General features: G+C 36.6%; 5 protein-coding genes across 6 annotated transcripts; 1 reads left to right on the top strand and 4 right to left on the bottom strand.

The window, feature by feature from the left end:
• Positions 1-2,493: 2,493 nt before the first annotated feature.
• Positions 2,494-5,779, bottom strand: LOC136800650 (uncharacterized). Of its 2 annotated transcripts, XM_067057301.1 has the most exons (3): positions 5,607-5,773; positions 4,110-4,728; positions 2,494-3,671 (listed from the first exon to the last, which is right to left on the bottom strand). In XM_067057301.1, the coding sequence occupies exons 2-3, from the start codon at positions 4,306-4,308 to the stop codon at positions 2,755-2,757; spliced, it is 1,116 nt and encodes a 371-aa protein (XP_066913402.1). In that variant the 5' UTR covers positions 4,309-4,728; positions 5,607-5,773; the 3' UTR covers positions 2,494-2,754. The 2 variants fall into 2 exon arrangements, with proteins under 2 accessions (XP_066913402.1, XP_066913401.1); XM_067057300.1 differs by having other exon boundaries at positions 4,110-5,779.
• Positions 5,780-7,315: 1,536 nt separating this feature from the next.
• LOC136800651 (uncharacterized) lies at positions 7,316-9,973 on the bottom strand. The gene is made up of 3 exons (XM_067057302.1): positions 9,838-9,973; positions 9,150-9,603; positions 7,316-8,737 (listed from the first exon to the last, which is right to left on the bottom strand). The coding sequence occupies exons 2-3, from the start codon at positions 9,163-9,165 to the stop codon at positions 7,761-7,763; spliced, it is 993 nt and encodes a 330-aa protein (XP_066913403.1). The 5' UTR covers positions 9,166-9,603; positions 9,838-9,973; the 3' UTR covers positions 7,316-7,760.
• A 1,986-nt stretch (positions 9,974-11,959) lies between these two features.
• LOC136800646 (E3 ubiquitin-protein ligase TRIM71-like) lies at positions 11,960-15,168 on the top strand. The gene is made up of 4 exons (XM_067057295.1): positions 11,960-12,074; positions 12,345-12,722; positions 12,901-13,823; positions 14,063-15,168. Exons 2-4 carry the CDS (start codon positions 12,367-12,369, stop codon positions 15,043-15,045), a joined length of 2,262 nt encoding a protein of 753 aa, XP_066913396.1. The 5' UTR covers positions 11,960-12,074; positions 12,345-12,366; the 3' UTR covers positions 15,046-15,168.
• On the bottom strand, positions 15,010-16,987 carry LOC136800649 (uncharacterized). Its single transcript, XM_067057298.1, has 2 exons — positions 16,856-16,987; positions 15,010-16,506 (listed from the first exon to the last, which is right to left on the bottom strand). Exon 2 carries the CDS (start codon positions 16,465-16,467, stop codon positions 15,343-15,345), a length of 1,125 nt encoding a protein of 374 aa, XP_066913399.1. The 5' UTR covers positions 16,468-16,506; positions 16,856-16,987; the 3' UTR covers positions 15,010-15,342.
• A 150-nt stretch (positions 16,988-17,137) lies between these two features.
• LOC136800652 (tropomyosin-1-like) lies at positions 17,138-21,312 on the bottom strand. Its single transcript, XM_067057303.1, has 7 exons — positions 21,247-21,312; positions 20,891-21,027; positions 19,915-20,166; positions 19,674-19,744; positions 19,043-19,181; positions 18,645-18,714; positions 17,138-17,969 (listed from the first exon to the last, which is right to left on the bottom strand). Exons 2-7 carry the CDS (start codon positions 21,002-21,004, stop codon positions 17,887-17,889), a joined length of 729 nt encoding a protein of 242 aa, XP_066913404.1. The 5' UTR covers positions 21,005-21,027; positions 21,247-21,312; the 3' UTR covers positions 17,138-17,886.
• Between the last annotated feature and the right edge of the window lie 1,436 nt (positions 21,313-22,748).

A 22,748-nucleotide genomic window follows, 5' to 3' on the forward strand; every position in this document is an offset into this window, starting at 1 on the left:
AAAGGAAACTATGAGTTTTTATAGTAAGCATTTCACTATTTCATAGAATGAGGCGGAGAAGTAAGACTAATGAAACTTTCGTTATAAAATTAATATTTAGCGTAATAGGTTTATTTACTCGACATAAACTCCCTTAAGGGCAAGAGACCTGGTATACGACGAGCCGTTTTTCCATTGTTTTTAAGAAGCTGTTTTTCCATCTCTTTACATTCCTCTGATTCAATCGCATGAGACAGGGATGTAAGAATAGTGAGCCTTCGCATAACTGATATTTTAGCGAAATTCCGTCATAAATCAATAAACTTTTTGGAGCCATTTCACTATTAAATCACATGAGACAGGGATGTAAGACTAATGAACCTTCGTTTACAACTTGATATTTAGCGAAATTCCTCGTCTTATATCATAAACTTTGAAGCCATTTCACTATTAAATCGCATGAGACAGGGATGTAAGACCAATGAACCTTCGTTTACAACTTGATATTTAGCGAAATTCCTCGCCTTATATCATAAACTTTGAAGCCATTTCACTATTCAATCGCACGAGACAGGGATGTAAGACCAATGAACCTTTGTTTACAACTTGATATTTAGCGAAATTCCTCGTCTTATATCATAAACTTTGAAGCCATTTCACTATTAATGAACCTTTGTTTACAACTTAATATTTAGCGAAATTCCTCGTCTTGTATAAACTTTGAAGCCATTTCACTATTCAATCGCATGAGACAGGGATGTAAGAATAGGGAGCCTTCGCATAACTGATATTTTAGCGAAATTCCGTCATATATCAATAAACTTTGGAGCCATTTCACTATTCAATCGCATGAGACAGGGATGTAAGAATAGGGAGCCTTCGCATAACTGATATTTTAGCGAAATTCCGTCATATATCAATAAACTTTGGAGCCATTTCACTATTAAATCGCACGAGACAGGGATGTAAGACTAATGAACCTTCGTTTACAACTTGATATTTAGCGAAATTCCGTCATATATCAATAAACTTTGGAGCCATTTCACTATTCAATCGCATGAGACAGGGATGTAAGAATAGGGAGCCTTCGCATAACTGATATTTTAGCGAAATTCAGTCATATATCAATAAACTTTGGAGCCATTTCACTATTAAATCGCACGAGACAGGGATGTAAGACCAACGGATTAGAATAGGTGGATTAAGAACTCATAGAAAACACTCCTCGTTAGGTTATCAAACTTTTTTACGAGTTTGCTAGCAATTAAAACTTGATAAGTTGTAAAAAAGTTGTAAAAAATCATTACTTTCAACATTTTCATTGGTCATTACGTATCACGTGGTACATTTTAAATAAGAAAATGCACTTTTTTAGCCCTTTCTATCCAATGCAGAAATTAGCCAAATAATTTGAAATTTATTTTCCTAATTCTAAATACAGTCTTCTTTCACCAGTATGCAACCCATTCGTGACCCATCGATAGTTTCTTAGTTATAGACCATACGTTAATTTTCACTTATCTGAAGATTGCCATTGACAAAAGATTAAAAATTTACATTAAAACTGGTCTAGCGTTTGTTGATGCTAAAACTTAAGTGCAGGATTTAAAATATTTGCAAAATCATCAAAATTGATCGAATCATAGGACAAATTCGTTTTCGAAACTGTATAAATTGGAAAATTGTTCTTATAAAAACAATGAAAAAACTAAACGAGGAGTGCGCAGAGTCATTTACAGATTTTTCTTGTAACAATGAGAAGACAATGGATCTCTCTTGGGAGCAACGAGAGAAGTTAATCCACCTATTCTAATCCGTTGGTAAGACTAATGAACCTTCGTTTACAACTTGATATTTAGCGAAATTCCGTCATATATCAATAAACTTTGGAGCCATTTCACTATTCAATCGCATGAGACAGGGATGTAAGAATAGGGAGCCTTCGCATAACTGATATTTTAGCGAAATTCCGTCATATATCAATAAACTTCGGAGCCATTTCACTATTAAATCGCACGAGACAGGGATGTAAGACTAATGAACCTTTGTTTACAACTTAATATTTAGCGAAATTCCTCGTCTTATATCATAAACTTCGAAGCCATTTCACTATTCAATCGCATGAGACAGGGATGTAAGACTAATGAACCTTCGCATAACTGATATCTTAGCGAAATTCCGTCATACATCAATAAACTTTTTGGAGCCATTTCACTATTAAATCGCATGAGACAGGGATGTAAGACTAATGAACCTTCGTTTACAACTTGATATTTGAAATTCCTTCTTATATCATAAACTTTGGAGCCATTTCACTATTCAATCGCATGAGACAGGGATGTAAGACTAATGAACCTTCGTTTACAACTTGATATTTGAAATTCCGTCTCATATCATAAACTTTGGAGCCATTTCACCAATTAATCGCATGAGACATGAGCCGTTTTTAAGCTATTTTAAAAAGCTCAGCCCTCCTCCCAATGAAGCTAGAGTGAAATGTAGACAAATGTCACATACATGAAAAAGCTATATTTACTTGAAATCAAATGAAATACTATTTACAAGATGCTACAGCAGCTTTTGTTGGTCATTTTTTCGAAATCTTATCACCATGTTTTGATTGAAAACTTGAAAACCCGTATATGTATCTTTAAAAAATTCCAAGAGATTTCTAAAGAATCATTCAGTTTTTTGGGATTTATGACTTTGCATAGAAGAATCTTATGAAAATAATGTTTGGCTGTCTTCTCTAAACGGAAAATCAAAATTATGTTTTCAAAAACTATTGTTTGTACTGACCAAGTGAGATTGAAGCCATTCACGAACCATCACTTTTTCCTCCTTACCAAAATTTCTTTCCATTATTCTTTGATAAATTTTAATAACGTTCTCGATTGTCTTAGAGTAAACCTCACCCGTCGAGTTTTTCTCGATGGCACTTTGACGAATAAGTTGCAATAATTGTTCAAGAAACAAAGGTAGAGAAACATTTGGATTTCCCTGAATTGCAGTTTCTAAAGTTCTTTCTTGCGATGCGTAAAGCTCCTCGATTCCGCCTTGTAGATGAGCGACTTCATTCTCTAAGTCCTTTTTTCGTTTTTCTTTCAAATGTTGCTCTTCTAAAAGTCGTTGAAATTCTTCTTTTTTGCGCAGTCGAGATTCCCTCGATGCTTTGTTATTCTGCTTTCTTCTAAAGATCTTTTTGTCTCTAGTTTTCAACATTTCATCTTTTGAACACTTAAAGTCTTCAGAAGAAGCACTGTTCGATTTTGAAGCAAAGTCAAACAAAAGATTTGGATGTATACTATTCAAAATCCCACTGACATCTTGTATTTCAATTGATGTACTGGTCGATGCAATGACTGGGTTCAAGTCTGGATCCATGGGTTGATTATTAGAGGGAGTACCTTCTTGTTCGCTATTGAAGGTCTGTCTCACAACAGGTACGTCGTAACAAAACAAATCCGAGCATTCATCGAGAATATCTTCAAAAGTTGACGAGCTAAAAGTTGAAGACTCTTGATCACTACATAACCATTTGTCGCCTGAATTTACAAGTTCAGTGAAGCCAATTAGTTCCTGATTACTTGAATCGTGGCTCAGTGCTTGCAAATTTGTTGAATTTTCTCTTTCAAAGATCTCGTCACAATCGGCGATCAGTCTTTGCTTTATTCCTTGAACAAACTTGATATCTAAACAATAGACAACACTCCGACTAGTAAATAGTAAATAGTCTGGTATTTATAAGATTGTATTGAAATTTACTAAGGTTGTTGCAAAAGATAGGATTTTGGCAGAATTTCATCTTTCTTTTACAGTATATGTACTCTCGGGTACCTAATAGCCGTCCCCCCCGCTAATTAATTTTTCGAAAATTTTCCACCCAGGACATTCTTATTCCAACCCCCCCCCGCTTATTAATTTTTGGGAAAATGTTCTTGAAAGTTCCCTCTTTTGTCCTAATTCAGCTGTATTAGCCTCCTTTTCAAAAATTTTCCACTCAGGACATTTTTATTCCAACCCCCCCGCTTATTAAGTTTTGAGATTTTTTCCAACCCCCCCGGCTATTAGGTACCCGAGAGTATGTATCAGTGGATTCCTCACAAGAATATTAAAATTCATTACCATACCTTCATCACTCCGTTCATTTTGCGCAGCAAATATCCCAACTGGAAATTCATTTTTCAGTGCATCTTCATAATCGCCCAAAAAATAATTGCAATTATCTACTGGATGAAATTGCCTGCCAATCTCCTCATGGTGTTGACCATAGATTGTACAGATTTCTAAAGGATTAATGATATACTCATTATACGGATAACACAACATAAATGGGTGGTGGACATATTCCTTTTCCAGAAAAAAAGGTATTAAAAAAAGTCAACATCTCTATTTGGAAATGAGTTAAGTATTTTCGTTCAAAATAATAAGTGTAAGGCAGTTGACAGTAGATTTGACAACGGGTGAACGCTTTTTATCTGGAAAAACAATATCTATTCACTTCAATAAATTTACAAGAGCTTATTATCCAGACCTTGGAGTCTGTGATAAAAGCTGGTCTTCTAAACTGACTAAAATCTGACTGAAGTTTCTCTGAAACCATCACCTGTGTGATATTCAAGAGAATATGCCTGAGTAAGGCGTAAAATTCAAAGGGTACTTTACAGTTGGTAAACTTGAAGTAAACCCTTGCAGCATGACAGGTTGTCCGGTGTGTGATTTCAACTTGTGTCGAATTTCCGTTTGCTGCTGAAAAAGGGAAGAGTAAGATTTATAACAAGAAAGAAATAAAGGTAGGTAGGTCAAAAGGGCCCAGACCTTTATATTCGGAGCTATCTGGTTTATACGTAAAATTATGAGAAGTATCTAGAGATTTGATGAAAGTTAGCCATCTCATTCAGTTTTATCATCGCAGATCAGATTTTTAAGAGATGCTTTATTCGTGATTGAAGTTTGTGTCAAAGGTCTGAGCCCCTTTTATTGATCACAAATTAGTACTTTCAAGTACAAATCAATTTTATTACATGTTTTTTTTATAAGCAAGTGTATGCCCCTTGGTCAGGCTCGTGTATGCTTAAGCATCCAGGCATAGTTTATGCTTATTATATGCTTAAGAATTATGCTTATGATTCACCCCGAGCCAAGTTTTTTAATGAAATTTCAGAATTTTTGTAAAAAATTTGTTCAGATTTTAGGAGCAGTGGAATGTAGCTAGCCGTGGAATGTCTTATTTTTTACTTGACCTCTACCAAACCAGATAAAAAGGAAACAAAAACAGATAAAAATGATCACTTGAAAAATATTTTAGGCTGACATATATGCTCATGTTATGCTTAGGAATTCTGCAAATCTGAGCCTTCATATGCTTATAAGCGATATGCTTATAAAAAAAACATGTAATGTAGATAATCGGAGCACAAGCATGTCTGACACCCCTGTCTCAGTGACCCAATGAGAAATAGAATGAAGGAGCTTAATACCATAAGGTGATTGGAAATAAACTTATGTATTGGTATATTCTCGCCGGAGATAGTATTTCAGCCATTTTTCCCCGTAAGAGGAATTCTACAGAGTCATTGACACAGGGGTGTTCTCTGCTTGCGTGGATCTCATAAAATAAATCGGACCTGGTTGCGTTTGTTGCATTGCGTCTATTTGTGTTGTTGACCACTTTTCTTTCCTTCAACAGCACACCTCTCCACCTCTTCTTAGCCAAACATCTACTCTCTGCTTTCACTCTTATACCATTTCCCTCGCTCACTTGATTCATGTCGCTACATGAAAACTGCGAGAAATCAATATTTATTTTGATTAACAATATGCGATATATGAGATGGTTGTGCAATTATGAACGTTTCTTATGACACGTAATCTTCTCTATCCAATCAAATTCGTCGAGGTCTGTCATTTGGTAAATTCCCGGTTGCTTTATGAATTCCTTAACTTTTATTTTTTTCTCGATGCTTACAGGCTACATTGCTCTACATTAAGACACACCTGTCTCACAGCCCCGGTGAATCCTTTGGGGATAAAAATTCTATTGTTCCCAAGGTTAAAAAATCCAGTGAGGATGGTTTTGGAGTGCAATTTCGAAACAATGAATTTCTGATGGGGATGAAATCAAAGTCAATTTCTCAATGGGGCTGAAATTCTAGGGTATTTTTGCGACCGGGGACTAAATTTTTTGCCAAATTTTCCAGTGGGGCTAGGGCCTCAGAGCGGGTCTGTGACACGGGTGTATTAAGAAAAACGTTGCTCGTAACAACCTTACATTGCTTGCTTTATTCAGGAGGTGAGGTCAATGGATTCCTTCGGATTCCACTTCATATGGAGCTGCGTGATTCAATCAACTTGTCAAATCTATTTTTGCACACTGACTCTCAGCAATAACCTTTTGATATTTCATAATTTTGTGTTTTGAAATCCAAAACGGCAACTTGCTGGTTGTTCATTCAGTAGTAAATTATATTCAATAAGATTGTTCTCAAATTCAGTTGAGCTAGGATCTAAGTGATACTTTATGAGCAGCATGAGAATTTCAAAAAATATCAGATTTAGCTTAAACTTAGATCCGTGATTGAATACCTGCGATTTTTTTTCGTTTTTTGCCAAAATGAGGTTAACATTTTCGGGCCTAAGGACGAGTTTCTCACTAGTTGCTTCAGTTGGGCCTCCGAATAGTTGGAAAATTGTTGAGTTGATGTTGAATCCAGTGGGGAATGCAGGTTCGGCTAGTGGAAGAATGAACTACGCAGTAGTGTAAAATTTGTTTGGGATGATGCATTATTTTTCTAAGATAAATTCAAAATTGGCCGGGGTAGTGATAAATTCGGCCGATATAAATCAACATTTACGTTTTGGACTGGGTGATTCAAAAGAATTTGAAGAGATAGTACATAAGATTTAGTCGGAATAGTAAAAGATTTTGCCGAGACAGTAAAAGATTTTGCCGCCTGGGCTTAAAAGTTATACGTTTTTGATAAATTTTTCAACCATGCGGTGGATCTCAAAGGGCCGCCAACCCAGGTGTGTTTAACTAAGAAGTGTTTCTATGAGTTTTACTATCCATCTCTTTTCCAGAGGGACACAGTTAAAGAATTCTTTTAGGTTGTGCCAGCTACCTTATCGGCCAAAACTTAGTCGGCCTTAATTATTAGTCGGCCCTAATTTTAGTCAAAAATTAGTCACCTCGTCAAAATTTAGACACTAAGGGCCGACTAAGTTTTGGCCATTTCTAAATTTTTAGTCGGCCCAAACTTTAGTCGGCCCTAATTTTAGTCACCAAGACCGACTAAGTTTTGGCCGATAAGGTACTAGGTTTAACATAAACTAAAACTTTTTAAGGTTTTAAAACATTTTGAAATATTTTGTTGTAACAAACTACATATAAATGAATACATAGTAAAGAAAAGCACACTGTGCTATGTAATGTCCGTAAAAACTTATAATAACTATTTACATTTCATTATCTTTTGTTACTCCTCTGATTCCTTGAAATCTGAAAATCATCCATTAAACATGCTTTAAAGACGTATATCATTTTAAAACGACCAGTCGAACGATTTTGAACGAAAAGTATACCCCATACACTTCTCATATCAATCTTTTTAGACCCTTTTTACTGAAAGTGCGTGTATAGAAATCTATCTGCGAGCTGTATGAAGTAGTCGCAAAGTTTTTAAATTTTAGTCTTTTCAAGTTTATTGATAACAAGAGGATGCAAAGATGCAAAGGAGTATTTTAGATAAAACCAAAAATAAAAAAACTAATATTTTAAAATACTACCAACTGTCATGAACATCCAGTTTGAACTTCAACCATTGGAGAAGCTTATTCTTGGCTTTATCATCCATAGTCCTATCTACTTGATTACGATATACTTGTAATAATTTTCCGATCGCCGTTTGAGAAGTTACATCTCCAGACTGACCCGCTTGACCTAGCAAACGTATTAGATTCAAGAAATTTTCTCTGAATTGAAGAGAATTACTTTGAATCAACTGTCTAGAAATGCCATCGAAAACTGAGATGATTACATTAATCCCACCTTCCAGAGATTTCACTTTGTCCCGTAGTTCTTTACTCTCATATTCTAGTTCCATTTCTTGTTTCGTTAACTTTTCAGAATCCTCTTTCCGTCTCTGGCGCAGTTCTTTGGAAGCGAGATTGTTCTTTTTCCTGCGCTCAGCTTTCTTTTGTTGGATTTCGGTCGTAGTTTTTGTGTTACGGCGTCGCCTTGTCTTGCCACAAGCATTTTGTTGGGTAGAATGCAGAAACAAATCCGCTTTGTTTGTTTGATCACAAGATAAAACCGAATGTTGTTCTATTAAAGATGTTGACATTGTTGTAACGGAGTTGTCCGGAGCTGCAAGATTAGCATCTATGTCAATGCTATTTTGCTCCTGCTCAACTGTATTCAACCCTTTCGGCATTACCATGTTCAGGATTCTCTCGGTTTCAGAAGCAGTGGACGAGCTTGGTGATGGTGGATGGTTTTGATCAAGCTTTTGGCTATGGTCAGTATTAATAAAATCCACCAAATCAAATTCATGGTCAAATTCTTTTAATAAAAAATCAAAGTCTAAAGTTGGGTCCTTCACATACCCATTCACATTGAAAGAATTCGGTCCATCAATTAAAACAGATGAATCTTCGGTTGGGCCCTTTGCATACCCATTTGCATTAATAAAATTATTTTGCATGAAAAACCCATCTTCAGATCTTCCGGGGACATCGGTAATGCCCCTGGAACCGCCGTCTAGAAATAAAGGAAAGAAAGGTTCCACACAGTACGTTTTGTTTGTTTGATAAACGTTTCTCTTAGATTTGATGCTCACTTTACCAGTTACAAAAAATCAAAGCTTTTACCCCATCTATGCGCAAACACGGTCTCCATTTTCAGGTCATCCTTGTTATATAATTCGGGGTTGAACTTTGTTTGCAGATGGAAAACTGACAACTGTATAGCGATTTTTAAATTGTAACCCTAAGTTTTGGAAAAGATACTACGAGAAGCTTTTCTCTTTTGATAATTTTGGATTCCTTTCGATGAGCTAATAGTTTTTTAATCTATAGCAGTGAAATTTTATTGTATAATTCGAGGCTAGGGCCAAATGGTTAATGGGATAAATAAAGAAAGTGAAATAGCAATTGTGATAAGCGATACGTACCGTTTGAGAAAGCCATCTATGCTTTCCTCCTGAAGAGTTGGGTTGCCTTGTACAATTTTTAGGTAATTCAATGCGCTTTTTACGTCTCAATATTTCACTTTTATTCTTTCTTCTTGACGGCGGGAACATCTTGGCGAAAGCTTTGCTCAATCTTCGGTAGCTATAGAGCATGCAGAGTAAAGAGCTACTTTTCTGACCAAAAGATGTCCCCTGTCTACAAATGAGACGACCTTGATGGTGGTGTTGTTCATCAGCAGGTCGGAATGGATCTTCTTTAGCCATCTTGATATTGGAAGAATGCAAATCATTGCAACGCATGAAACCATTGACCGCTTGAGTCTTTGCTTCCATCGTATGGTCTCCCTCTATCGCGGTGACACTTAGAAGGTTCGCTTTACACATTTGTAGATTTGATATTGCAAGATGTTGTCGTATGATATACTCGCATGTTTGGCTGAAAAGGAAAATGGTATTATATATAATCATGGTTAGTTCTCGTTGATCATTGCGTGGTTGCGTCAAATTATGATCAGAGTAACCAGGGTTTAATCTGTCAGATCGTGTAATGATATGGTACCATAGGTTCGGAGGAAGATCTGCGTAAATAAGTATTAACCATACCAAGACATTCTCCAGCTCTTTAGATCAAAATCATGAAATCAATTCGTAGAAAAAATGTTTCACTTACTTTTGATTTCTTCTAACAAATTAATTTGCAAGAAAAAAATCAAGTCCTCCGAGGAAGATATGGCTAGTCAGTGACTAAATGAATTGAGTATTTTATTTGTGACAAGAAATCCACTTTTTCTACATTTTATACCAAAACACTAAACTGATGGTGTAACTACGAACAAGTTGTTTTGACATGTGATACCAATCAGCCAATCAAAAAACTCATTGCGTGTTTTTCAGGGATTTCCCGCTTTGAATGACCAATCAAAAAGTTTAAAGTGTATTGATATCCAAATCTCCCCTATCGAAAGGGGAGAATTGATTGATATCAAATTCACAGAATTCCATTGTTTCAAAGTGATAGTTGGTCGACGTGGCATTCGTAGATTGTTGTTTTGAATTGGTTTGAATCAAACGAACGGGGACTGTCCCTAACGAATGAGTCAGTTAATTTTGAATGAACATAGAATTTTTTTTCTAAATGTAGCAGGGATTTTTTGACAGATCACTTATTGCAACTCTAATTTTTGGGTCAGACCTGGGTTTGCTAGGACCCTCCCGGCGCTCCGAAAACGTCCGGAGCAAAAAGTGCCGTTTTTTTTGTGCTCAGGAACACCGGAAGATTCCGGAGCACTTCCGGTGTTCCGGAGCATGATTGTCGACATTTGGTATGCACCGGAACTCCGGAACGTTCCGGAGCAAGATATCCGTGATGTAATTACGATAGCGCCGACTCATGTGACTCAGTGAAACCTCACGTTTTTTTATTTTTTCGAAATTTCAACTATATCCTTTCGAATATAATGTGACAAAATCAATTTCATTAATGGGTGAACTATCATCCTCAATAAAGGCTGTAAGTATGTTATTAAAAACATCTGCATATTTCTTTTAACCATGTTTAAACAGTTTTTTAGAACGTGTTAAAAATCACTTACTCTGGAAGCACCGGAACTTTCTGGAGAGAAAAAAAGGTTTTTTTTAGCTGCTCCGGAAAACTCCGGAAGTTTCTGGAGCGCCGGTAGGGTCCTGGTTTGCTTAGCATTCTAGATCATTTTTTGAAAGATCTGCTTTGACCACCCCTAATGTTATACCTTATTTATGCTCTTTGGGTCAAAGGATATCTAGAAAGATTTTGTGTGACGAAAAAAAGCTAGGGGTCAACGGCAAATTCGATAGGAACAATTCGCTAATGGTAAAAACAAACATATTGAAGTGGCTACTCGTCCCTTTCTCTGCAGTCACTCGACAATCGATCAAATCTTTCATAAATTGAAAGGGATAGTTTCATTTTAGTTCAGATCCTTCCATTTAATGCAAGACTCCTGGAAATTTACCGGGTAATATCCACCGGAAACTTCCGGATCAAAGAACTTTGGGTTGAGATGATTTCATAACAGATCAACCATTCTGCACATACCATCATGTTCTAAAGGAATGTTGTGGTTGTGACGATTTCAGTCACCACCGCTTTGCTTTTTACTTTAAAAGGAAAGCGAAAGCGACTGGATACTAATGTCTGTTTGGAGATAATGATTGAGATGGTTCCGAGAGACAGGGTTGCTCTGTCTGAAATGTCTATTTTAAACATAAACAGTTAGACCCTCTTTTTCTCACAGACCCGATGGGATTTTATCAGCCAAATGGGGGTAAGAATATCGGACCAAAACTCGGCGGGGACTGATATTCCCATGTTTTTTTGTAGCTGGAGATTTGAATTGCATTGTTTTTTAGCCAGAAAATTCGGTGGGGATGGAAAAAATAGCACAGTATTTTGTAGTGAGGATTTGCTTATCTGATTGTTTTCAGCGGGAATGAAAATCAAAGTATAATTTTCCACTGGGGACGATATTCTGGCCAATTTTTCCAGTAGAAATGGTTCCCAATGGGTCTGTGAGAAGAGGCTGTTTAAACGTCAAGGAATAGAACACAATTAAGTTAAAGCCTTCAAAATTTTGCAAATTTAAATTCTAAATTTTCAATTTATACCGAACATGAGAATAAACTATCAAACATTTTATGTTTAGATTGTTGTTTCCAAATTGTGTTTGACTCTTTGATCTTTCTGTTTGATTGAATGCTTAAATCATACGCATGATAAATTTTAATAGAAAATAACTTTTTAATGACCCATTAATTTTTTAAATCTTTTTCAACACGATTTTTATTTATTTTGGATTTCTTGAATTTTTTCTAGATTTAGAACGCGGCTATTTTGTGTTTCTTTTGCACCAAAGAGACAACTTGAAATCGGTAAGATATTTGAAAGAAACATTATTTGATATAAGGAGTATTTGGTTGAACTACTAAACCGATTGAAAGTTGCTATACTTATTCCAAAGCAACAACAACACCTCAACTAAAATAACTCCTCATGGGCTCCTCATAGAACTTAGGAATTTAATGTATAAACATTGTTCTTTTGAATTTAGATTCTGATCTTATTTTCTTGGTGAATGAGTGTAACAAATTCTAATAAGTGTTCTTACAGTATTTGTTAATTAAAAACCTTTTTCCATTCAGAACTTGGCAAGAGCCACTCAACATGGCTTCCACCTATGATGTAATGTCTTCAGAAGTTATCGAAAACATTTACGAACAACTAATATGTCCCGTCTGTCTGGACCCTTTCAAAGAACCTAAATTCCTGAAATGTCTTCACACTTTCTGCAATCATTGCATTCATGAGATCGTTAATCAGGAACCGAGGGACGTCATTATTTGTCCGACATGTCGTGTAGAAACGCCGATCCCTGAGACGGGACTAGATGCTTTGAAGAAGAATTTCTTCGCAAACAGTATGCTGGACTTGGTTGCCTACCAGTACGAAGAAATTAAGAAAGAAAAACAAAAATTGAGCGATTGTGATCAGTGTGCCGATAAAGATAATGTCAGCTCCAGGTAAGAATCGGTCAGTTTTCTTGAAGGTAATAGTGAAGGGGAAGGTGAAGAAGTTCTTTGCTTTAGATCTATTCAATAGTGAAAAGATTCAATTCGTACTAGACTAATTTTACAATATAGATACAGAAAGCTGTTTCCCTATGACTTTTATCTCAAAACTCTTTCTTCTCTACTTAAGGTGTTTGGAGTGTGACCTTCCACTATGCAGCATTTGCGTGGCCGATCATCGGCGAGGACATACCACGATGGATCATCGCATTGTCTCCACGTCTGATGAAGACTTCCATGCCGATAAGAACTCGTCCGATCTATACACGCTGACGTTCTGTAAGTACCATACAAGAAACGTCATCAAGTATTTCTGTAATACGTGTGACGAAACCGTTTGCCGTGTATGTACCATTCTCGAACATCGTGAGCACCAGTTTGTGTACCCCAAAGAAGCCATACCTCAACAACGACCGATTATCCAAGAATTGCTCACACAAACGAAACAACATATCCCTGTTTTGAGACACACCTTGAAAGACATCTCTAACATGCAGGAAGTTTTGGTGGACTGTAAAACTACATTATTGGAAGAAATCAACACCAAGACACAACAAAAAATTGAAGAGCTTCTTGGTTGTAAAGAGGACCTTATCGCTGACTTGGACAAAATATACAACTCCAAACAAAAAACATTAAGTCTTCAAAAAGATTCGATTGAGTTAGAACTCGGGAAATTGGTGGGTTCGTGTGATTTTGCACAGAATATTATTCAGGTTGGTAACGATGTTGAGATTCTAAGAATCAAATCTCGATTGCAGCAACTCAATAAATTGGACATTAACTTAGATCCCGAGGAAGATGATTCCATCCAGTATTTGAAGGACGAATCACCTGAATTCCCTCTAGGATGTATTGCTGCAACTCAAACGTTTGCTTCACTTTCTTACGCGCAAGGTGAAGCTTTCGAGACCGCCAGAGCTGGTAGCGAGACCAGTATTGTGGTGGTGGCGCAAACCAGGCACGGTCAGAAGAACATTGGTCAAGATAAAGTGGAAGCACATCTAGTGGCTCCTGATCAAACGAAGAAATCGATTGAAGCAACCGATAACAGTGAGTCTTTTGTTACTTATTTCTTCACGCTAATTTCATATTGAAAATGCTTTTACTTCTATCGAATTTATTGCTAGATGCTCTGGTTGCGCCTTATGAAATTTATTTGATCACGACATAATCCCGTGCCTAGTAGAAAGCAATGTTCATCAAATCAAGGGTGGGTATGGAAACAAACTCCACCTCTCATACGTACAAACAACGGCAGATACTCTAATCATCATTCGTTTATCTTTTAGATGATGGCACGTATTCCATCCGCTTCACACCTGATATTAGTGGGAAACACATGCTGGAAGTCACCATCAAAGAAAAACCGATTCGGGGAAGCCCTTTTCCAATCATCGTCACTAATCGACGAGAATACAATGAAGTCGGGTTATCTTTATTCAAGTTCGGGCAATACGGGTCTAAAAAGCGAGAATTCAAATCTCCTTTCGGTGTTGCGAGTGACTCAGAGGGCTTCATGTTTGTTGCAGATAGTTATAACCACAGGATTCAAACCTTCGGACCAAGAGGGGAATTTATTAACATGTTCGGGTCCCATGGGGAGAGAAAAGGGGAATTCAACTGCCCTACAGACGTCGCAGTTTCCCCTAACAATCGGATTGCTGTTTGTGATAACGGAAACAACCGAGTGCAAGTGTTTTCAAAACGCGGAAGTTTTATCGCTAAATTCGGTCGTGAAGGAACTAAAAACGGACTTTTTAAATCCCCATGGGGAATTACAATCTCCCAAACGTCTCGTGAAATTATTGTGGCTGATACTGACAATCACAGAATACAAATTTTCAGTGCCGAGGGAAAATTTATCATGAAATTTGGTTCCCAAGGGGATCGCGCAGGACAATTTAATTCCCCATGTTATGTGGCAGTCAACCCGGATAAAGAACATATTCTAGTGTCAGATTCGAAAAACCACAGGATTCAAATATTCGACAAACGTGGGAAATTCATCCAACTTTTTGGAGTACAAGGACAATTAGATGGACAATTCAATCACCCGCGTGGTTTATCTATGGATATTGCAAATAACATTATTGTGTCTGACATGGGAAATCATAGACTCCAAGTGTTGACTTACTCAGGGAAAATGATTAAGTGTATTGGTTCTGAGGGGAATGGGGATGGTCAACTCTCCTTCCCCGAGAGTGTTTCCGTCACACAGAATGGATATATCATTGTGTCAGACCTCAGCAATAACCGAATACAAGTCTTCTAAGAATGATAAAACAAATTTTTGATACAAGAATTTAAAGGCATTTTTATAAATTCAAATTGTAAATTTCTAAATTATAGAGTCAGCTCTAGGTTAAAGAAAAATGAGACAAAAGCTTACATGTAAAGGAAATGTCTGCTCTTGTCACGCAAAGGAGGATGCGCAGATCTTCCTTTAAAGGCTGCCGTTCTGAACCCCTGAGTTAGAAAAACAGTCCCTCCATTCAATCATAAAATTACAAAGTCCCACTTCATTTCAATAACATTTTGATCACTCAAGGTCGGTTGTCATCCTTTAGAATTATACTTTCTTGAAAAGAATGCAATAAGGTCGAACTCGTTCTTCTGATGTGATAGAATAAGTGTCTTGACCACCACTAGGAACTTTGTACTCTGCTGTGTAACTCATATCTACACGATCCATGAAAATCATTTTGTATTTGTGTCCTTCAAAATCAAAACTCTCTGTTTGCTGTTCGGCCAAGTGTGGTGAAGACGTTGTATAGATCCCTTTTCCTGGAGTGAAATTTTGGCCCTGGTGCACTGGGTTTCTGCTTCTTTCCCTGCAAAGTTTCTCAACGTCTCCTTTCTTAGTGCCATGGTATGCTACTGGCCATTCACCACCGGCGGATTGCGTTTCTGATTGGCGCCCTGCGACTCCAAGCCACGTGTTGTTTTCATACTTTCCAAGCACTCTCAATGCTTTTTTCATCCATCCACATGGTCGAATGAATCGTCGATTTCCCCTTGAGAATTGCGTTTTGTCAGCTGCACCGTATTGGTAATCATACTTCGGATGAAGGAAAGTTTCGGCGTTCATGTAAAAAGCAGGGGCAACAGTTTCAGCACTGATGATCATGAACAGTGTGGCATTCTCAGTAATAAAACTATCCTTAAGGGTGGCTTCATCCTTCAAATTTTTGTTGAGATGCAAAAGTTTAAGGCCTTGTGATAATCCAAGTCCGTCAGATGATCGAATCGAATCTTTGACGTCTGAGATTTGACTGTCAGGTTTCACTTTCACCATTGTTGATTTTCCGGTGAGAGTTTTCACCGTCAAAGTGATATCTCCACTGGCATTCGATTGACCAGGATTGCTATCCGAAGGTCTGTTACTTGCTAGATTCCTCTGACCAGAGATGGCAGCTTGAGCTGTAGGGATATTTGTAGCCAGACCCCTTTGAGCAGGGCTTCCGGTCGGTGGAGCATTAGTTGCTAAGTTTCTTTGACCAGGGAGTGATGAAGAAGGAGCAGCAGCCGAATTATTGTTACCGTCAGAGGACACCCAATGCAGACTGTATTTGTGCAACGAATCCAGATCAAGAACAGGTAAAGGTTTGCCAGTGTTGATGGAAGGATCAGATGGTGTCAATACAATCTTCAGATTTAAAAGATCAGATAGTCCTTTGGGAACGATGTCTGCCATCCTCGCTTTCGTCAAACACGTTCGATACCAAAATGTCCTCTGAAAATTGTATAAAGTGGATTAAAGTGACACAGGCTATGAGAAAACTTAGGGGACTAGGACATTTGACCAAGCGTAGCTTTCATCTATAATGACGAGGTTGTTCGTGAAATGCAAGTTTTCTAGGATTAATAATGGAAATAATAGAAGTCATAAACAGAGAAAATTCAAACCACCCATCCCTGTCTCAGTGACCCGGTGAGAATTACATTTGATAGGTGCAATAGGGACGATTTAAATTTTTACCTTTCTTAACAGAGGAATGAGAATAGAATGTTAACCCTTCCGATGATGGTAGAATTTCAAGATTTTAAGATCACGATTTGAAGCTAAAGAAAGAAACCCCTACCTTTCAACCTGTTCTTTTTATTTTAAAACACTCGTCATGCAAACTTTTGTGCAAACTTGCAATCCAACTAAAACATATCAAAACAACACAACATCTCTTTAAACTTTATTTGAACAACATACAGTACAAAAAGGAGAAAGTTTTTAATGACAGAAAAGTTGATCAGAGGAGGCGTTTCCATAGCAACCTATTCAATTCCTTTTTATTCATGAATAGAATTCCAAGAAATGGTTGAATCGTGCTATTTGAAAAATAACCTTTGAATCAGGAAATCTCTTCGTCTTTTTCTTTGTTAAAAAAATATATTGTAGAGAAACATTTTATACACGCTTTTTTTTTTATAAGAATACACTTTATAAGAATGTCCATGATGAAAATGGCCAAAAAATTAAGAATATGGTAAGAATATCACCATCATGGAATTTAGCAACTGAACCTAAGAATGCCATTTTTAATGCATTTTAACCTGTAGATTGCCAATTTCGATCTTAACCTAAGAATACCGTAAGAATATTTTTGGATGATTTTCGCCAAAAAGTTAAGAATATCCATGATGAAATGAAAAAACACCATTCTTATAAAAAAAAAAGCGCGTAAATATTCTTAACTACACACTTTTTTATAAGAGTACACTCTATAAGAATGAAAATGGCCAAAAAATTAAGAATAATGCTAAGAATATCACCATCAAGGAATTTTGCTACTCAAGCTAAGAATGCCATTTTTAGTCCAAAAAAGTTAAGAATATCCATGATGAAATAGATTTACACCATTCTTATAAATCGTATATGCTACGTCCTTGCACAAGGTTGTCAGTTTCTACAGTATTCTCAACGTTACAGTTTCACATTCGTATGGTACATAATTAATTTCTTCTACTTAGCTAAACCAAATTCTTTCAATCATAGACGCATTCAAATTGAATAATCATTATCGCTCAGCATGCGGTCATGTCATACACCTTTTACATCTCACTCTCATTCTCTAACATAAATTCACCATCTTTTATTTCATTAATACGAAGTCTTTCTTTAGAATGTTTGGATCTCAGCCAGCAAGATGTCATAAGTGGATTTGGTTTTGTCGTAAGCTTCTTTCTCACGCTGCAAGTCACCTAGAGATAAATGATAAAATACGCACCTTAAATATTTCAGCCAATCCCCTGTCAAATGTAATATACAAGTATGTTTTGCAAAAAAAACCCTTCTTTTCAATGTGATGTTAGGCAGGTCACAAAAAAAGATTTATTTGCTCGTCTTGATCGATAGTTGAACTTTTTAAGCACGCGAGTAGTTTCAATACACCATTTTGTAAATCCGTTGGGACTCCCTCTCCACTAAAATGCTAACCTCGCTTGACCTGCACTCCGCCTGCACTGGGTGAAATAAGAGATTTCCAATCCTGGAGATATATTGAAAATGTGATATTTCCATACACATTAGTAAATATGGAAATATGACTTTTTCATGATTTCCTAAACTTTGGAAATATAGAAAAGTCATATTTTCAAATTTACAATTGTATATGGAAATATCATATTTTCAAGATAATTCCAAAATTGGAAATCTCTTATTTCGCCCAGTGCTACTGGAAAATTTCACTGAACTCACTGAAAAGTAACTTTAATTAAAAAAAAAGCCGATTTTGACCCACCGATGAATAATTTACATTTATTTACATAATTTACACATGCATTTCATCCCTATTGGCTTAAAGATTCCTTTAAAGTCACTGAGACAAGGGTGTTTTGGGGTTATTATCGGAAGAAGAATGGTGAAATGGTACTTACTTTCACAGGCTTCGAGATTTCCTTCCAACTCAGATGCTTGTGCTTCAAACTTCTCAGCTTTTGCCAATGCCTATATATAGGTACGAAAGGTCAAATATTGAATAAATTCTCCATAACGACTCTCAAAACAGCAGGGCGCATCAGCGCAATCGAAGCTGTGCTGCCAATCAATGATTGTTACAAATCATGAAAATTGTCGCCATCTTAAAAGGGTGTCCGACCTATGAAAACCAAGCAGGCCACACAAACTAGGTAGGAAATTAATATCTTAAAATGGTAGAAGATTATTTTCTAGTCTTCGACTTTACTTCATTGATATGACTACAGCTAGACAAAACCATGGAGAATGTTTGTCTTTCTATTCAATGGTTAGCAGACTAGAGGCTTGTTCATCATACCTCTTCCACCTTGTTTTGCAATTCAGTGATTTTTAGTTGGATTTCTGTTCCTCGTTCGTTCGATTTTATTTCATATCGTTCCATGCTTCTCAAATTATTACCAAGTTGAATGAATTTTTCTTCCAACGTTTTGACGCGACTGAAAGTTAAGGACAAAATGTTGACTTTTCAGGGACGTCAGGTCCCGGGCCGGAAAACCAAATTATGGAGTGGATGAAATTCAAAGCTTAACAAAAAAGGGAAACCAACTTCTTTCCTATCCTCGCTGGTCTTCTTCCGGGTCAGTCAAATGAACGCTATCCACCCCGGAAAAGTCAAGTTCGATGAAGAAAAGTGTATCCAGTTATTTGCAGTTTCCGTATTCACAGCCGGATAGCTGACTCAGTCATTTTGACCAAACATTATCAATCTTTGATTGAATGAGGAATTTCATTTGATGGTTTTGGATTGTAGCCAGATATTCTTGCTGTAGGATTTTTTGTTACTTCAATGTTATAAAGTTGTAAAGAGTATTTACCCACTGGGAACAAAGTTTAACAAATTTTTCAGTGGGAAGGGGGTCCCACCGAGTCCAGGAGACATTTTTGTAGTTATAGAGCTAAAAACCAGCCCCGAACATGAGAGCACTTACTCATCAGCCACGTTACATCTTTCTTCTTCCTCTTCCAAATTTTCCTCCATTTCTGTCAACTCTGGTGCCAACTTGAATATGCAAAAGAAATGTAAAGTTGTTTAATTTGCTTTCTCCCCACAGGATGTATCAGTTTAGTAGCGCCTTTAGTAGTTTCAACATTTTCACTGTCCCTAATTATAATTTAAGATCTCATTTCAGTTAGTAAAGGGTCTATAACATTAACTTGATTTTTCTCTACCTTGGTATATAGCTCAGTGACATCTTTTTCTCTGGCTTGATATTCGCTCAATTCTGTTTCCAGTTGTTCCAATTTGGTAGCGGTCGTTCCAGCGCGTGCACTGAGCTCATTGTGCATTCGTTTTACCTCGTCGCCCTTTTTCTCGGCGTCCGCCAGTTTAGTGGACGTTTCGTCATGTCGTCGTTCCATTTCGTCCAATTTCTCTTCCAAATCTCCGACTTTTTCTTGAATCAGTTTCACTTTCTTTTCCGTCTACAAGAACAGTGAACAATGAAATTGTTAAACATTAAAATAGTTTATCAGGAATAGGAATAGTATTTTAATTATTCTAAATTGGCCTAAATTCTTTGTATAGCGTTTTGTTAAGCGGGAGTGCTTTACTTTTCTTATTACTTTCCAGATTCTAATATAAATCATGTTTTGACGAAAAGAACGTTTATATTAACCCTATAAGTGTCACGGTCATTTTTTCTAAGTTTTTTAAAGAAAATCGCTAGTTCAAACTTTAAAGGTTTATATCTCCAGATCTAGAAGGAGTTAGAAGCTCGTTCACAGTCCGTTGAATAGCTCAGAGTCTCTTCTTTCTTTTAGGTGCCTTCGGTGCCGTCCGATTCACTGTGCGGAACTGACTGAATGATGGAAAGGTGCCCGGTAGTAAAATTTCAAATTAATTCGCTAGAGACAGAATCGGGTAAAATTTGGAGGTTCTTGGATCATTCGTTGATCAAAAATGGTCAAAAATGGTCAAGATCTTTAAAAAGTGGATTTTTGTCAAATTTTTGACTTTTTGGCTTAAAGTCTCGCTTGAAAGACTCACTTTTGATTTTTTTTTTGCTTGACCATGAAGCCCAATCCAATTCGATCAAAAATGACGATTTCTTACTCAAACTGGATGTTCGCCCTCCTATATAGCTCATGTCTGGTATACCCGACATTGGCTTGAGGGTTAGGGTGAAATTTGATACTCAGAACTTACACTTTCGGCTTTTGTGTTGACTTGTTCTAATTCCTTTTCCATTCCTCGAGCTTCGGTTTCTGCTTCAACCAATTTCTTTTTCATTCCTCCTAACTTCTTTCGAATGACCTCCATCTCGATTGGTTTGTATTGCTTTTCTAAAAATTGTAACTCATTTTAAAAATCTTTATCGAAAAAGTTTGACCATGCGTATTGTAATAGTCCAGTTTATTTATTTATGTAAATTAACTTATGTATATTAAGAAAGCTCTAAACGAATTGAGATCTGCTGATTCCAGCATCTGTGATTAACTTCAAATTAAAATTCAACGATATTAAAACCTTAAAGATTTTGAAGCAGTCTGAAAAAAAATTACTTGTAGCCTCTCGATGAGTACATTATTTTAAGGTGAAAAACAAACAATTAGTGATTAGTTCGAAGACGATGACAGACTGAATGACTGGAACGCTGTCTCCTCCATTTGAAAGTCTCTGGTAACTTAACACGAATTAAAATTCCTATCATTTCTTTATCTTTGTTGTGAAGAAGAGAGTGTCACAATTTGATGAATAGCATTTCCACTTCTTCCACGCCCACTCACACTCCACGCCAGATCAAGATGACCTTCTTTCCAGGGGGTTTAAAGAGACCCAAAAAGGGGAATACTGTAATCGGATTAGGTTTCGCGAGCGAAAAAAAACATTTACTGGATTTAATTCTGGACTTAAAGTGGACTTTTTTTATTCTTCCTTTTTGACCTTTTCGATATTTTCGATTTTTGATTATTTCGATCTTATCAGTTCGGAATAGGACCTTTCTTTCCTCCTTACTGTTTTGAAGCCTGAATAGCGATTTTTACAAGTTTTGGCGTTATTTAAGGCCCTAATTGGCGTAAGCCTAAAATCAGGCTGTGGCGGAATAAAGGCTGGCGTAAAAAGGGCCGATAAGGTAAACAAACATGGTAGAGAAGATACGAATTCAAAGATTTCGAATGTTTTCATTCTAATTTGAATATTTTTGCTGTCTCGTTTAATACATGGTCAAGATTTTCTCACCACTCGTTATTGTGATCTTATGGACTTAATTGATCATCTAAAAAAGTTAGTTTACTTCTAACAAGTCTGAGTGGCTGCTCTCAAAGTTTTAACGTCCTTTCAATAGACAATGATTTATTATGGTTGGTTAAGTAAGGGTTTTAGGCAGTCCTTGCTTTCCTCTTTCTTGAAGGAAAGATTTTAAACAAAGATAAAAAGTCATTTCTTTGCAAAACTTCTTTAGTATTATACTTTCCTTCGTCACAGATTTTTGCAGAGCGGCCCAAATTTCCTTTGACTTGAAATTCAACTAGCTTCATGCTCATGGGGTATTTGTTTGGAGTAAGTAGATCTCTTATCCATCCCTTGACACTCAGGGCTTTACGTAGCCTGGAGGCAACTTAGAACTTTTTGATATACTGCACTGGATAACGCTGATAAGTAACTATGCTGTATACTCCACTGAACTCAGCGTCATCAAAAATTATCAAAAAGCAAAGTTTAGACAGGAGTGGAATCTAGTCTAGGCTTTACGAAATTCTGTTCCTCTTCTTCTCTACAATGTTATAAAATATGCTGACAAAGCATATTTAAAGAAGCTTAGGATATTTCCAACTACCAATTTCCAACAATCAATTTAAAAAAAAGTTTTAGATATGGCCGACCATCAAAAGATATTTCCGAACATCTTATGATATTTCTGACCATAAAAATGATATCTCCGTCCGTCTAAGGAGAAAAAATACACAACGACTTTAGCCACTTTTCAAAGAACTTTGCCAAAAAATAGAAAAAACTAATGAAGCAATTTAAAACAAAGTCCAAAAAACCCTATTTTTAGGCA

Source organism: Clytia hemisphaerica, unplaced genomic scaffold (genome assembly GCF_902728285.1).
Source record: "Clytia hemisphaerica strain Z4C2 unplaced genomic scaffold, Clytia hemisphaerica genome assembly, whole genome shotgun sequence".
Taxonomy (NCBI): domain Eukaryota; kingdom Metazoa; phylum Cnidaria; class Hydrozoa; order Leptothecata; family Clytiidae; genus Clytia; species Clytia hemisphaerica.

Bases quoted from the DNA above. Each gene is read 5' to 3' on its own strand.
- LOC136800650 (XM_067057300.1), bottom strand. From the start codon at position 4,308: ATGTTGTGTTATCCGTATAATGAGTATATCATTAATCCTTTAGAAATC. The intron at 3,672-4,109 runs GTATGGTAATGA...TCTATTGTTTAG, and splicing joins AAATGAACGGAGTGATGAAG to ATATCAAGTTTGTTCAAGGA.
- LOC136800646 (XM_067057295.1), top strand. From the start codon at position 12,367: ATGGCTTCCACCTATGATGTAATGTCTTCAGAAGTTATCGAAAACATT. The intron at 12,723-12,900 runs GTAAGAATCGGT...TCTCTACTTAAG, and splicing joins AAAGATAATGTCAGCTCCAG to GTGTTTGGAGTGTGACCTTC. The intron at 13,824-14,062 runs GTGAGTCTTTTG...TTTATCTTTTAG, and splicing joins GATTGAAGCAACCGATAACA to ATGATGGCACGTATTCCATC.
- LOC136800649 (XM_067057298.1), bottom strand. From the start codon at position 16,467: ATGGCAGACATCGTTCCCAAAGGACTATCTGATCTTTTAAATCTGAAG.
- LOC136800652 (XM_067057303.1), bottom strand. From the start codon at position 21,004: ATGGAGGTCATTCGAAAGAAGTTAGGAGGAATGAAAAAGAAATTGGTT. The intron at 20,167-20,890 runs GTAAGTTCTGAG...CTGTTCTTGTAG, and splicing joins TCAACACAAAAGCCGAAAGT to ACGGAAAAGAAAGTGAAACT. The intron at 17,970-18,644 runs GTAAGTACCATT...ATTTATCTCTAG, and splicing joins AAATCTCGAAGCCTGTGAAA to GTGACTTGCAGCGTGAGAAA.